Genomic DNA, 15329 nt, shown 5'->3' with positions numbered 1-15329 from the left:
AAAAGCTGAATAGGCCCACTGCGATAATACGATACCCTGCAGGCATGGTTTCTATTTCCAGCAAAGGGAAAAACTTTTTGTTTACAATCTTAACAAAATACCACTGTGTCGTATGTCACAGTGACTTGATAGGTGGTAAAGCAGTGGTTTGTGCATGTGAACCAGGATAGTTTTGTTCACAACTGTGATGTTACAGCAGGTATAATGGGTGAATTAAGCTTGAACGTGACGGCGAGTTGACCAGATTTAGATGAACCATATATATATATATATATATATATATATATATATATATATATATATATATATATATATATATATATATATATATATATATATATATATATATATATATATATATATATATATATATATATATATATATATATATATATATATATATATATATATATATATATATATATTTATATTGGACCAATCCGTCTCTAGTCTGACTGGGACATTCATAGCCCAAGCAAATATGTCGAAATGAACTTTTTAACTATAGGCCTACTTATTTTATTGCCAGAATTAAAAGTTGTATTACTGTGAGGAGTGTTCGCTTAAAAGTAATCAATGTCTGAATAGGAGGCGATGGCAGCCGTTGATAACACCAAGTAGCTTGGCTTCATTTGTTTTACTGTTAAAACAGTTTCTCTAGACTGTTTTAATTATGCAGGAAGGAAATCTTCTCAAAGCAAACCTTTTTAAATCGACATGTTCGTTTATTCAATCATTCGTGCAATTTCGCACCCTGTCAAGTAGAAAATATAAGACGGTATTGCGCAGTAGGTGCAACTAGCCTAAATTCAATAGACGTGTTGCTATTGGCCAATGCTTGGTGTCTATGTCTACGTGATGTGGACAAGTAGGTTGAATACAGGACGTGTGCAACACAAAGCCAGGCTAAGTTCCCATGTACACCCGTCTATTCAATAAACATTGCAACACAATATCACGGGACTTGGCTTAGTCGGAGAGAGAAAGGGGGGGGGGGGGTCACTTATTGACATAATGGGTTATTCCTTTCTAATGTGCTCGTTTATCTAAGTTATTTAAGCATAAATACACACATATACCCTCACAACCCATTCACACACAAGCACATACGGATATTTTTATACATACTTACACACACACACACACACATATATATATATATATATATATATATATATATATATATATATATATATATATATATATATATATATATATATATATATATGTATAGGAGTTAGGAAGAAGACAGAAGTAGGTCCAGATTATTTTGAACTCAGGTTGGCGAGAAAAATCATGAACGGTTCATGCATGGGAAATAATCCAAACTAAATCCCAAAGACGATTTTGAAAACGTTGTTTCCCTTTTACTTAAAAATAACTTGATGCAAACAGATCGTGTCATCCTATACAATACATCAATAAAACAAAGGCTTTAGACATAGACAACCCACCTCAAGGGTCACGTGAGCAGGGGCAGACGACTCTGGGGGACCGTCTGCTTCGTACACGTGCTCTAGACGCAGCAGATAGAAATTGGTCTCGTTAGCAGAGATCCTGTCCAGGGTCAGAATGTGGACATTATCTGGCAGAGGGTTGGTGAGAAATGTTTGCTGGGGACAAAATGTCATGGTCAGTTTTTTCTGTGATAGGCACATTACATGAGAGTTGGACATGTGAGTTGGATACAATTTAATGGTCAGTTTTTTTCTTTCTTTTTTTTGTGCTAGGCACATTACGTGTGAGAAAAAAGGTAATGATTTAAGTTAGAAACAAAGGATATCATCTATCGATATTAAGGGAATAAAGAACAGCGGAACTGGGTTCGGCTGTTACTCACGTTAGTATTGATGTACAGAGCGTTTGGTGTAATTAAGTAACCGTGGGACGACGGTATAACTATAGAGCAACATACTGCTTACCCTTAAGTCTCGAGTTCGATTCCGGGTTAAGTCCGTAAAACGTCCGCACAGCTCTGATTGGTGCCTGACTCACAATAAGGAAACCTAGCTGGCTGGGCATAGTGCTGACCACACTATCCCGTCATATGCCGAGGTCACATCAACATGAGAACTCTACTTCACTTGCTACATTGACCGCCGAGTTTGAAAGGGGTACTGTAATTAGGTAATCGCCTGATTTTTTTCCCCATTATACCCATTCTTTGGCAATTTATTACTCTTATATATAATTAAATATATATATATATATATCTAATATATAAAGCTCAGTTCTGTATGTAATGCATGTTTGTCGTTGGTCTTGGATGAATTTAAGTGTTAGAAAATTATCGTGCGCATTTGTCTAAATTTATGAGCTAAAAAAAAATCACTATTGAAAGTGTTGGGAAATAATTTTCATTTTTCAAATTAAAGTAATAATTGTCGGCATGTTCATTAAACACAAGTTTAAAAAAATATCATCTTTTACAAAAATTCTAATTATGTCTTTATTTAGTCCTATAGCACTTACTTCCCTTTGATAAATTAGGAAAACAAAATTACTTCCCTTTATAAAACCATTGCATTTTGTGGAAAATAATTTACTTTTTAATTACTTTGTTTTGGTGTTGGGAAAAAAAAATAATTACATAATTAGCGGGGATTGATCAAGTGCAAATGTTGTAGGTATTTTACGGATAAGCTTGGAGTATTAAAATTGTTCATTAAATTGAAACAGGCGCGTTCGTTTAAGTGAGTGCAAAAGACTATGAATAAGTTGGGGTACTATAGTCGTTCATTAAGCTAAAACAGGTGATTCCGCCCCGGGCGTTTATGTTCGCGTTAGTGTTTTCTTTGTGTTTAGGTGGGTTTGCGTTAGTGGTTGCGTTTTGATTTTGTTCGTTTTTTTCTTTCTTTTTTCGTTTTTGTTTGTGTTTTTTTGTTTGGGTTTGTATTTGTGTTTTTGGTTGGTTTTGCGTTTGGATTTGGTTTGTTTTCGTTTGCTTTTTCGTTTTTTTTTTTTTTTGTTGGTATTGGTGTTTGTGGTTGGGGTTGTTGTTAGGTTTTTGTTTTCGTTTGCTTTTTTGTTTGTTTTTTCTTTGTGTTTGTATTAGTGTTTGTGGTTGTGGTTGGGTTTGTTGTTAGATTTTTGTTTTCGTTTGTATTTGTAATTGTGTTAGCGTTATGTTTGCGTTTTGTTGTTTTGGTTGGTTGTGGTTTGGGTGGGCAATGCCGGGTTTATGATGATTACTAAACACACAGGTAATGGTCTTTAACAGAAAGGTTTTTCACAGAAGCCAGAGCAGGGCCTGGCCGGGACGGCTAGTATATATATAAATATATATATATACATATATATATATATATATATATATATATATATATATATATATATATATATATATATATATATATATATATATATATATATATATACATATATATATATATATACATATATATATATATATATATATATATATATATATATATATATATATATATATATATACATATACATATATATATATATATATATATATATATATATATATATATACATATATATATATATATATATATATATATATATATATATATATATATATATATATATATATATATTGCTTCATTTAGGTCTTCTGGAATTAGTAGTCTCGTACATACTGCTTCATTAGAAGTTGCCCCAAGCCAACAAACGACGGCCTTATTGGCTAGTGCCCGAGGCAGTGTCAGCAACGTATTAGGCCGGCGACAAGGCATCCGGACTGCAAAGTTATAGTCCGGTACGCAACAAACACAATCGACGTGAATACATCCCTATTTCCTCAGCTGATTTCCCAAGACCAGTAACCCTCTACCGGTAGAGCCTTCTGCATTGAGCTGCATCAGGACAGCTCTAGAGTGTGAGCACTGGAGGTCTAAAGACGCGCACTCACCTGCTGCATCATCTTGTAGCCAGGTTTTTTGTCAGTTACCGGGGTGAACATGACGGTTGGTTCCAGATGTACCTGCAGTGCCAGGTGTCTGAGGAGTTTGGCTGAGTTGGCTATGGTGTCTAGCACGACGTAATGTTTACCTGAGGTAGGGCAAGGTGATCGTGGTAATACAAGGAACAGTCAAAGTGAGGTAAAACAAGTAGCATTAGGACTGAGGTAATACAAGTAGCATTAAAAGTGAGGTAAGACAAGTAGCGTTAGTACTGAGGTAAAACAAGTAGCATTAAAAGTGAGGTAACACAAGTAGCATAGTACTGAGGTAAAACAAGTAGTATTAAAAGTGAGGTAAAACAAGTGGCATTAAAAGTGAGGTAAAACAAGTGGCATTAAAAATGGGGGAAAACAAGTAGCTTTAAAAGTGAGGTAATACAAGTAGCATTAGAACTGAGGTAATGCAAGTAGCATTAGAACTGAGGTAATACAAGTAGCGTTAGAACTGAGGTAAAACAAGTAGCATTAGAACTGAGGTAAAACAAGTAGCATTAGAACTGAGGTAAAACAAGTAGCATAAAACTGAGGTAGAGTATGGCGACCGTGGGAACAACAACTAACTTTAAAAATCATAAATAATAAAAAAAATTCAACAGATTTAAATAACACTAGAAACAGCTAAATTAAGAAACGGGAATCAGACACAATAGTATTAGAGACACGCACTATTTGAAAAAGGCAATGAGGCAAGTAACATTAGAACCATTTAATCACATAAGAAACAGGAAGAAATACACCGAAAAATTTAGGCGCATACAGCGTAGGAAAAAGTCAACAAATTCAAGTAACATAAAGGCGAACACTCTTAAATTAGGTAAATTATAAACAGATTTGTTTTAGAGATAGGAGCAATGGAAAAATACGCAAAAGAAGCAGACAGAAACAGGCAACAGTAGAAACAGGCAACAGTAGAAACAGACAACGGTAGAAACAGACAACAGTAGAAACAAACAACGGTAGAAACAGACAACAGTAGAAACAGACAACAGTAGAAACAGGCAACAGTAGAAACAGACAACAGTAGAAACAGGCAACAGTAGAAACAGGCAACAGTAGAAACAGACAACGGTAGAAACAGATAACAGTAGAAACAGACAACGGTAGAAACAGACAACAGTAGAAACAGATAACAGTAGAAACAGGCAACAGTAGAAACAGGCAACAGTAGAAACAGGAAACAGTAGAAACAGGCAACAGTAGAAACAGACAACCAGGTGTACACACACAATACAACACAACACGCGGTGGAACAGAGATTTAAAAAAAAATAAAAATGGCAATTTCTACCTGTGAAGATGATTCCATTTCTGTCGACACCTTCATCGTTTAACGGTTCATCGACCCCCAGACCATCATCACGTAACAGACGTCTGTGGACCTGGTACATGATAAAATAAAAACATTGTCGTGAAAATCAATGTTCTGAGATCGATAACAGGACGTCTCAGTAAAAGTAAAAGTAATTATGTTTACAAGTATTTAAATATTTTTTATAAGGTGTTCACGATAAATTTAAAAATGGCACCATGGCTAAACGTTTATTTTACAGTTCATAAAATCGAACCCAATGAAAACTTTGCAGAAACAGATCATTTAACATAAACAATAACACATTATATTGACAATACGCAATTATTTATCATTTGGCAATTAAAAAAAAAACTATTTTATGAATTGGCTGAAAAAAATAAGAGTAAGACACATCTTATATTTAAAAAATTAAATTAAATTTCTGAAATTATGTACACATTATAATATTTAAAGTATAACATTAAATCAAACATTTTATACAACTTGAATAATTCACGCCTTTAAACAAAGCTAAATATTTTTACTGTATAAAATGTAATCATTTAAAACCCGCTCATCTGATTTCTAAAACTCAACGACCTTGACCGAGTCTGTCTACTGGTTCCAACGTACCATGAGTTCCAGGAGACCCGTGCCGAGACTTGTCCCGCCCTGGGGCCGGTCTGTGACTACAGACAACTGGACATCTTTTCTCCTGTCCTTTAAATGGATATCGATTAGGTGTATCGATTTTCTCAATGAAAACAGAATCACAGATACGCTGTTTTTTCTTTTCTTACCTAGTGTGTGGCGTGTGGCTAGGGTTATGTGAGGTTGGGGGAGGGGGGGGGGGGTTGTGACGCGAAAACATGTATTTTAACAGGTGTAATTGTACAATTAAATTATGTAAAGTTAACATTTCGGACCTAACGATCACTTGCGCAGATGAAGTAGCGTTCACTTAAGTGTATGAACGGGTATTTTCTTTCCTTACCTAGTGTGTAGCTTGGGCTATCAAGCAATCAGATGAAGTAGAGTTCGCATGATTCTATGAAAGAATAGTGTGGTCAGCGCTATTCCCAGCTGCCTTTACTTTCCCTATTAGATACCAATCAGAGTTAGGTGAACTCAGGGATGACCTACGGACTGGAGCTTGGTATCGGAACTCGAGTCTTTCGGGTTTAGCAGTCGACAGCTCTACCATCCCACCGTGTCGTTCAACTCAAAGACTTTTCGTGCACAAATCTAAACTCTGGCTTAACGCCTTGAAAACCCAACGTGCAGTCGTTGTTGTTAACATGTGTATGCCATTTCAAACGTTTCCTTCGTTTACATAAATCATGCCTTAGCTAGTCATCGAATTAGTTGCTATGATGATACCAATTTCGGGTGATCACCTTTGACTTTTGAGCCTGGTATTACATTATAACTAGCTTGTAACAATCCACCCGTATGTATATCCTGTATGTGACAAATCACACCTATGTATGCTGTATGATACAATTCATCTGTATGTAGGCCTATATCCTGTACTTGACAACGCACCTGTATGTATATCCTATATACAACAACTAGCCTCTATGTATATCATTTATGCAACAACTCCCCGGTACGTATATCCTGTATATAACAGCTCCCCTGTATGTATATCCTATATGTAACAATTCACCAGTATATGTACCATGTATGTAACAAACCCCCTGTATGTGTAACATGTATGCAACAACTCTCCTGTATGTATAACATGTATGCAACGACTCTCCTGTATGTATACCCTGTATATAACAACTCCCCTGTATGTATATTCTATATGTAACAATTCACAAGTATGTACCATGTATGTAACAATTCACAAGTATGTACCATGTATGTAACAATTCACAAGTATGTACGATGTATGTAACAATTCACAAGTATGTACCATGTGTGTAACAACTCCCCTGTATGTATATCTTATGTATAAAAACTCACCAGTATATGTACCATGTATGTAACAATTCACAAGTATGTACCATGTATGTAACAATTCACAAGTATGTACCATGTATGTAACAATTCACAAGTATGTACCATGTATGTAACAATTCACAAGTATGTACCATGTATGTAACAATTCACAAGTATGTACCATGTATGTAACAATCCACAAGTTAATGTACCATGTATGTAACAACTGACCTGTATGTATATCCTATATGTAACAACTGACCTGTATGTATATCCTGCTTGTCACGGGGTAGTAGTTCCCAGAGATTGGGTCAACTGCTCTGTAATCCCACGTCTCTCTCATATCCTGACTATATGATCATAAAATTACAATGTTAAAACCGAAGAAAAAAATGAACTTTGTAATTGATAGAGAGAGTTCAAGAAACGACTATAACTGTCACAATATGAGACACTTACTATTATATAGAAAGTGCATAGGGGTTTTTAAAACGTGTTTATTTTGTCCTAAACATTATTTTTTAATGATTTACAACAATCTAGGCCTATATCCGTTATAACCGTTATCTAAATTGTATGGTATTTAAACGAGCTTTCTTTACCTGAACACCTACAAGTCTTAACACTGTGTAGCAGTTTTAGCAGATCAGTCTAAGTAGTATTTTAATTACAAAGAACCAAACAACGCGAATAGTGTACAGCTTATCTTTGTGAAATCTTAAGTCTTAGATTGAAAGTCAATTGTTAAAATTAGGTCTTTGTTTTGACAAATGTGTGAACATAGTAAAAAATGCCTGCTCCTTTAAGTTTGTTTAGAAATAGATTAAAGAGAAAATAAAACTTTTTCGAAGTATTAAACTATATATCGAACAAATATATATTTCTGTAAATTATGTTTCTCGGTTACTCTATGACTTAGTGAGTAAAACCTACTTTGTTAAAAGTGTATTCTTATACAGTTTGTAATAATACTTCTTTGGTGTTCATGAATCCCAAAATCGATTGAAACAAAACACAATTCCGTGTAGTCATTAGTTATCTAATAAGTAGATGAGTATTTGAGATATGACAGGAGGTATTTGCCATGCGATTTATTTAATGTCGTGTAGCAACAAAAATAATTAGTCGGTCCCTGGTGAATTAGGAGGGTATCGATTTCTCAACGTTCATATCTTTATGTGTGTGTGTGTGTGTGTGTGTGTATGTGTGAGCATTATTGAACAGCTGAGCGTAGGTCTGTTTGTATGAGTTTTACGACGAGTGTGTGTGTGCGTGTGTACGGTATTGAACAGTTGAGCGTAGCTTATGTGTGTCTGTGGGTTATGACGAGTGTGTGTGTGTGTGCGTGTGTATGGTATTGAACAGTTGAGCGTAGGTTATACGTGTCTGTGAGTTATGACGAGTGTGTGTGTGTGCGTATGTATGGTATTGAACAGTTGAGCGTAGGTTATGTGTGTCTGTGAGTTATGACGAGAGTGTGTGTATGTGAGTGTCTGTGTATGTCTGTGATATTTGATTGACCTTGATATAAATGATAATATGACTTGATATATCTTGGGGGCATTTTGTTTCCGTGTGACTGTGTGTGTGTGTGTGTGTGTGCGTGTATTGATCATACAGTAGCGGCTCAGAAAATTGACTGATAATCATGTCCCGGGGATATTTTGTTTGACGTCTGTTTAAACCCGTCATTACACGGCAAATACGAAGACACTGGCTGACTAAAAATAGAAACCAAATCCCCCTATTAGCGAAATTGGATATTTCCGATTACGTTCCGACGTATGTTTATTTTTAGTCCTACTTTCTTTCTATCTCGCGCGTTTTTGTTTCTGGCTTATCTGAGGTATCTGCCAGTGTAATCAATACGCAGATCTTTTAACATTATGTCATTGCATCTATACTTTTTTATAACCTCATTTTTTTGTTTGTTTATAGTCTTGACCTTCTCTAGACTAAATGTCTTTAAGAATGGATCGAATTGGCTAGCGCTCTACTCCTGTTGAAATGACGAAATACATTATGTCTAGATCAGTTTTTCTTTTTAAACATAGGTTTGATTGAACCCGATCGAACCCTGAGGGTTCGTTGAGTCAGTCTCAGGTGTTCAGGGAAGGTCAATATGATTCAAAATCGGATTTTGTCAGTGAGGACGATAGACCTATTAAGAAGGGTTCGATGAATGCGCATAGGAAACTACTGGAGTCTGGTACCTTCATAAAGGTTAAGAACCACCGGTCTAGACATAAGAGGAATAGGGAACAAAGAAATACTGTTTTGGAGCCGGCTACTTAAAAAAAATGTTAATGATAAAACATAACACAATGTAATGTTACACTTTTGTTGCCACTTGTTCTGAATGTAAACAATGTGTAGTGAGTAAAAGTGACACCCCTTAGGAAGACCAACATGGCGTAGACGTATTTGCATATGACGGCTGACTAGATAAGTAAGTAAGTAAAGTTCCCTTTTCAAACCTTACGGTTTATGGGGCAAGTGAAGTAAAGTTCACTTGTTTCTGTGACCTCGGCATATGAAGAGATAGTGTAGTCAGCACTATGCCCAGCCGCCTTTACTTTCCCTAAAGTGAGTTAAGTACCCATCAGAGTTGGGTGGACTCAGGGACGGTCTACTACTTGAACCCGGATTCTAACTCGAGACTTACGGGTTAGCAGTCCAGCTCTCTACCGCTAGACCACTCCGTGGCTGACTAGATGCCATTACCATATTCTTTTGAAGATTTTTAAAGGGTGTTTAGCTTATTGCTTTACCCTTGAGGAAAGGAGTGAAATTGCATTCTATTGTACGACCTTAATTTTAAAAAATACGTTTTAGTCTAGCTCTCTACCAATAGGTTACACCCTCTGAATTTGACATAATCAGATACTTGAATAGGACATGGGGACCTTATGATATAATTACAGGTTCGCATTTTATAGAAGAGATCGTTTAACATAACGTGGAGGTTTTCGGATACATACACATGACATGATCTAATGGAGAATTACTCCATCATTACAGGACCTAGTGAAAACTTCACATGTTCAATTCACCTTTTTGACCGCGTGGAAAGTTCATCTAAAGAACGTTCAAATAGTGCTTCTGTCCCTATGACCTAATGCCATTAGATGTGAACTTCCCATTAGGCTAATGGGAAGCTGACATTGTCATATACCTGACCTATTGACATAGTTAGCCAAGTTCTCACACACTAGTAATTATACCTTGCACGTGCTGGTTCCATGCTCACGCAGTTGTATGAAAAAACAAGAAGTACTCACACTCGCTCCAGCATCTCTCGGCCATTAGAATCCGTGTAGAAAATTCTGTCGTTCTGTAAGTTGGATGTGAACAGGGAGACAACTTCTTTCCCTTGACCGTCTCTGTCACAGACAAACAGTTTATCAAATTAGATACAGCTGCTTTTGCTGACAATCACAGACACACAGTTTATCAAATTAGATAGTTGCTTTTGGTGACAAGCTAGGCACGCTAAAGATATAGGACTATTCATTTGAGGTTCTTATAAGATATGCTACATTACCGTATATTTTAGAAAATTCTATTTTCCCACATATTTAAGGAGTGTTAAATTTTTTTATAAAACAAAAATATAACATTTTAGACGATTCAATTTCGTATATCATTCCATATAACATTGATATGAGCCTGAGTCTCCCAGCTGACCATTAAACTAATCTAATGAGAGAAATTATATAAATACAATTTTAAAAAGTGATATACAGCCTCCCTTAAGTATAATACAGTAAAATAAACTGATAAGCCACCCACTTCCCTTCTTGTTATATGACATGTGTACACTATTTTTTGACAAGTATTAGAATTATTGATCGAAATATCGATATAAATATCGGTAGAATTTTCGTTAGGTTAATGCCGTGAATTACCGTTAGAGCTAGCTTTAAAATTATCGTTGGATTAATAGATATTATTTAAGCTACTGACTGTCAGTTTCTTATGCGCAATACTAAACATTCAAATGATTTTTGTTTCTCATTTATTCTTAGTAGATGAATAATAGATCTAGATATAAAATTAAATATCAAAATAAGTAGGCTCTTTAAATTCACTCAATTTGGGAATATCATTAAAAGCTAATAATAAATCAAGCTCTCCCGGCAGTCTAGACGGATATAACAGCAAATAAGACTCGCGCATGCATATTTAAATTGTGGAATAATATCAATAAGAACTTACTCGGTATCAATAGGTCCAACGATCCACTGAAATTCAGCGTATTTAGCTCCCTTGTACAAGCGGACGACTTGAGAAACCCACGGACAAAAAGTTTGATGGACTTCCTGTACAAGTGGTCCCTGGAAAAACAGGAAGTTAGACTTAAAAATATGCTGTCTTTTATCTTTAGAATTTATTTTAAAAAATACCATATTTTTGTAAAAATAAAATGCTAACGGTTTTTTAAACAACTTAACTTTTGAATCAAACGCAATCTTAATTTAATTTTTTTTTTAGTTTTTGTTTTCAATTTCTGTATATTTTAACTTTCATTTCGAAAATCGTGAAAATTAAATCAGGGGTCATCCATAAATAACGTCACGCTTTTTTGGACGATTTTTACCTTCCCCCCCTCCCCTCCGTCACACGTCGTCGACGTCACACCCTCAGCCTACAACCCCACTCAAAATTGCTGTTGAATTTTTCTTAAAACATCGATAGTTTTGCAAAATCTTGTCAGAACTCTGTCAACATAGAGTATTTCGATCAATTCCTATTACACTTTCTTAAAACCGTTTTCTAAAACGCGAAATAACGGCTAAAACATTGCTTTTTTATAATGCAAAAGTGTGACGTCACACCATTTGACCCCCCCCCCCAACCGTCAAAAACATTACGGACCCCTCCCCCCTACTAGTGTGACGTCATTTATGGACGACCCCTCAGTGTGCTTGCTCCAACAGTTGTTGCCTATAATCAACACAATTTCTTGACAGCAAAGTTTTGTTTTAAACACACAAAAAATAGCTAAAAATTCCGCAAAAACCAGGTGTATACAATACTTATTTACTATTGTACGTGGTTCAAATATTGTTGTATCCCCTTTAACATCGCTCCTCTTGCACCTATTTCCCCATTCTCCTAATAATCTCCCCTTTCCTCCTATTTGCCTTTTCCGCTCTTCCTTGTTTCTCCCTAACTCTTGTATCTTCTCCCACCATCGTCGTCTTCCTCATCTATCAAGCTTTCATTCTATCTGGTTTCTACTCATAACTTTACTTTCTGCATTAACTTATTCCCCTACCACGCAATCTTCTTCTACCCATATTTCCTACCTCTAACCATCTCTTTACCCTTCCCTCTCACATCATCTATCTTCCTTTTTCCGTCACTCCAACCTCTCCAACCCCTCTTGCCATTTTTCTCCCCTCCTTTCCACCTTTCCGCCATCTCCTCTATCTTCCTACTTCTCCTATTTTTCTTCTTTCCTCACCACGCCCCCCCCCCTATACCTTTCTCCTATCTCACTAGTGATGACGTGAAACCTTAGAACTATCTCTAAGACATCCGTCTTGTGCTGGTGACAAAGACATTTCTGTTTCCCTTTCTCATATTGATTGTTGTGTTCACGTTGTTATCCCATACATCAAGTGCTGCTGTAGCATTGTTGGTGTGTGCTGTAGCATTGTTGGTGTGTGCTGTAGCATTGTTGGTGTGTGCTGTAGCATTGTTGATGTATGCTGTAGCATTGTTGATATATGTTGTAGCATTGTTGATGTATGCTGTAGCATTGTTGATGTATGCTGTAGCATTGTTGATGTATGCTGTAGCATTGTTGATATATGTTGTAGCATTGTTGATGTATGCTGTAGCATTATTGATGTATGCTGTAGCATTGTTAATGTATGCTGTAGCATTGTTCATGTATGCGGCAGCATTGTAAATGTATGCTGTACCATTAATAATTATTAATGGATGCTGTAGCATTACTGATGTATGCTACAGCATTCTTGATGTATGGTGCACCATTGTTGATATATGTAGCACGTTTGTAAATGCATGCTGCAGCATTGTTGATGTATGCTTCATCACTGTTGGTACACACACCAGCATTATTGTTGATGAATGCTAAAGCAGTTTTAATGTATTCTGCAAGCACATGTATGGTCTTTACAAGCCCCACTATTTGTTGCAAGCTACTGTACTAAGTTCACATGCTACCACATGCCCAACACATAAGCTTCTGTTGTATACATTTCCGCGATTATTATAATTTTTTTGCGGTAAGTTCAAAGGTCACCATGACATGAACTCGTCGACAGTGAATTCCAAAAACAGAATTAAATTTTTCCCCGACGTTTGGAACTATGCAAGTCGGTATAAAAACACGTTTTCGATTGATGTGTTTCTTTAAATAGATATCCATTATCTGGATATTTTATTTTTATTTCATTAAATTGTCTTGACGTAAATGAAGCGATTGCTGCATTTAAAATAGTTTTTTTTATAAGATGCAGACAAAAGGATAAGGGCCCAATCAATTTATTTTTAACATTCTCTCGTCTAGAATATTCAGCAGTTTTAATCGAAACGTAAAAATCTTTAATTAAATTCATGAACAATGAGTTGTTTTTTTTTTTACTTTGAAAGGGAAGTGTACTAGCAGCAATCATAGAAAGGATATAGTAGGCTCACTACCATCTCTCCACCTTAACTAATGTTTGCTAACTTGGTTTGATGAAAATGCAATAATTATATAAGTCTTTGGGTAATAGTGTCTACTACATAAGTAAAATATGTTAGGCGTATTCTTAATTGTCTAAAACTTAAAAAAGAATTAATAAATAATTACGTATTGAGATTTTTAAATACCCAATAAAAATACATTTACACGTGTCTTCTTTTCCATTATATAATCCGAACATCCCTTCCCCAAGAAGTGTTTCTTTCAGAATTTTCTTTTGCCGGGTACAATTGAAACTTTTGAGGGGGGGGGGGGCGAGGCTGACTACATTTCCCGGTATTGTTATGTATTACAAGTCTGTATAAAGGTAAAAGTAAAATTCCCCCATCATAAGGTATTTGTCCTAGGCATATGAAATGATGGTGTGGTCAGCACTATGTCCAGCCACATTTACTTTCCCCATCGTGAGTCAGGTACCTTCAAGTGCTGAGTGGAATTAAGACTTCCTGCAGTTCCGAGAAGTTAGCAGCCGAACGCTCTACCATTCGACCACGCTGCCTCTATTTCATGCCAACACGTTATGCACATTACGACCCATAGATTTGCTTTCATAGGTTTTTTCCACCTAAGAACATCGTTTAAGCCATAATTTAGCATTTTTGTTATCCTAGACGATTTTCTAACAAGACTTATCTGAATAGGAGTTCGAACCTACAACCTCTTGTTTAGCAATCATACGCTAATCAACCCGACCAAACCGCCACCCACAGAGTATAATTTACCGTCCATTCATTCTAGGATTCGTATGTGGAATAGTTTGAATAATCAAAAGTCGATCCGAGTATATTTTACTCAACAACGGAAGAGTACCATACACTTTTAACCGCTCACCTTGACGACACGAACTGTGACAGGTGCGTCCAGTCCCACACGTTTGGTGGTGGGGTGTTTGGGTCTGAAGACATACGCCCCTGAGTTCCTCCCGACGTTGTCCTGACCCTCGTAGAAGTAGAACTCCTGGTTGAGGGTCTCGATCATGTCCCTCTCCTTGTTGTGGATGGCGTAGAGGAGACCGGTCGACTTCCAGAACTTGAGGGCTATGTACTGGAATTAAAGCGACAACGGTGGACAGTTAGAAGAATGTTTAATTTTTTGTTTGTTCTTGCCTTGCTGGTGATACATCTTTTAACCCAAAATCCTTGCTTAGTTTTAAATAAGGCGTATTTTGAAACATTTGACCTAATGTATACTATAAGAATGCGCCAGCTATATGAAAATAACACTAAGTTGCCCCTAACCAACCCTGATTCTACTACTTGAACCGTATTGTTAGTGGATATTCAAGCTATAGTCAGAACATCTTATACTTATTGTACGCGCGCACACTGGCACGCACGCACACACACACACAGACACACAGACACACACACACACACACACATATATATATATATATATATATATATATATATATATATATATATATATATATATATATAT

General features: G+C 36.1%; 1 protein-coding gene across 1 annotated transcript in view; it reads right to left on the bottom strand.

The window, feature by feature from the left end:
- The window catches only part of LOC131952190 (lysosomal alpha-mannosidase-like), a gene marked incomplete at its 5' end in the record, with an annotated part of 17150 nt that extends 2217 nt beyond the window's left edge, over window positions 1–14933 (bottom strand). Inside the window, 8 exons of the mRNA XM_059314756.1 lie at window positions 1455–1613; window positions 3881–4020; window positions 5219–5309; window positions 5855–5941; window positions 7431–7518; window positions 10450–10551; window positions 11387–11505; window positions 14721–14933. Of these exons, the coding sequence (XP_059170739.1) occupies window positions 1455–1613; window positions 3881–4020; window positions 5219–5309; window positions 5855–5941; window positions 7431–7518; window positions 10450–10551; window positions 11387–11505; window positions 14721–14933 (999 nt within the window). The remainder of the gene's footprint in view (window positions 1–1454; window positions 1614–3880; window positions 4021–5218; window positions 5310–5854; window positions 5942–7430; window positions 7519–10449; window positions 10552–11386; window positions 11506–14720) is intronic.
- Between the last annotated feature and the right edge of the window lie 396 nt (window positions 14934–15329).

Source organism: Physella acuta, unplaced genomic scaffold, assembly GCF_028476545.2.
Source record: "Physella acuta isolate Inbredline_101_S28 unplaced genomic scaffold, ASM2847654v3 ptg000857l, whole genome shotgun sequence".
NCBI classification, from domain to species: Eukaryota; Metazoa; Mollusca; class Gastropoda; family Physidae; genus Physella; species Physella acuta.
The sequence above is the reverse complement of the archived record's forward strand: the minus strand, read 5'-3'. Positions and strand labels throughout refer to the sequence as shown.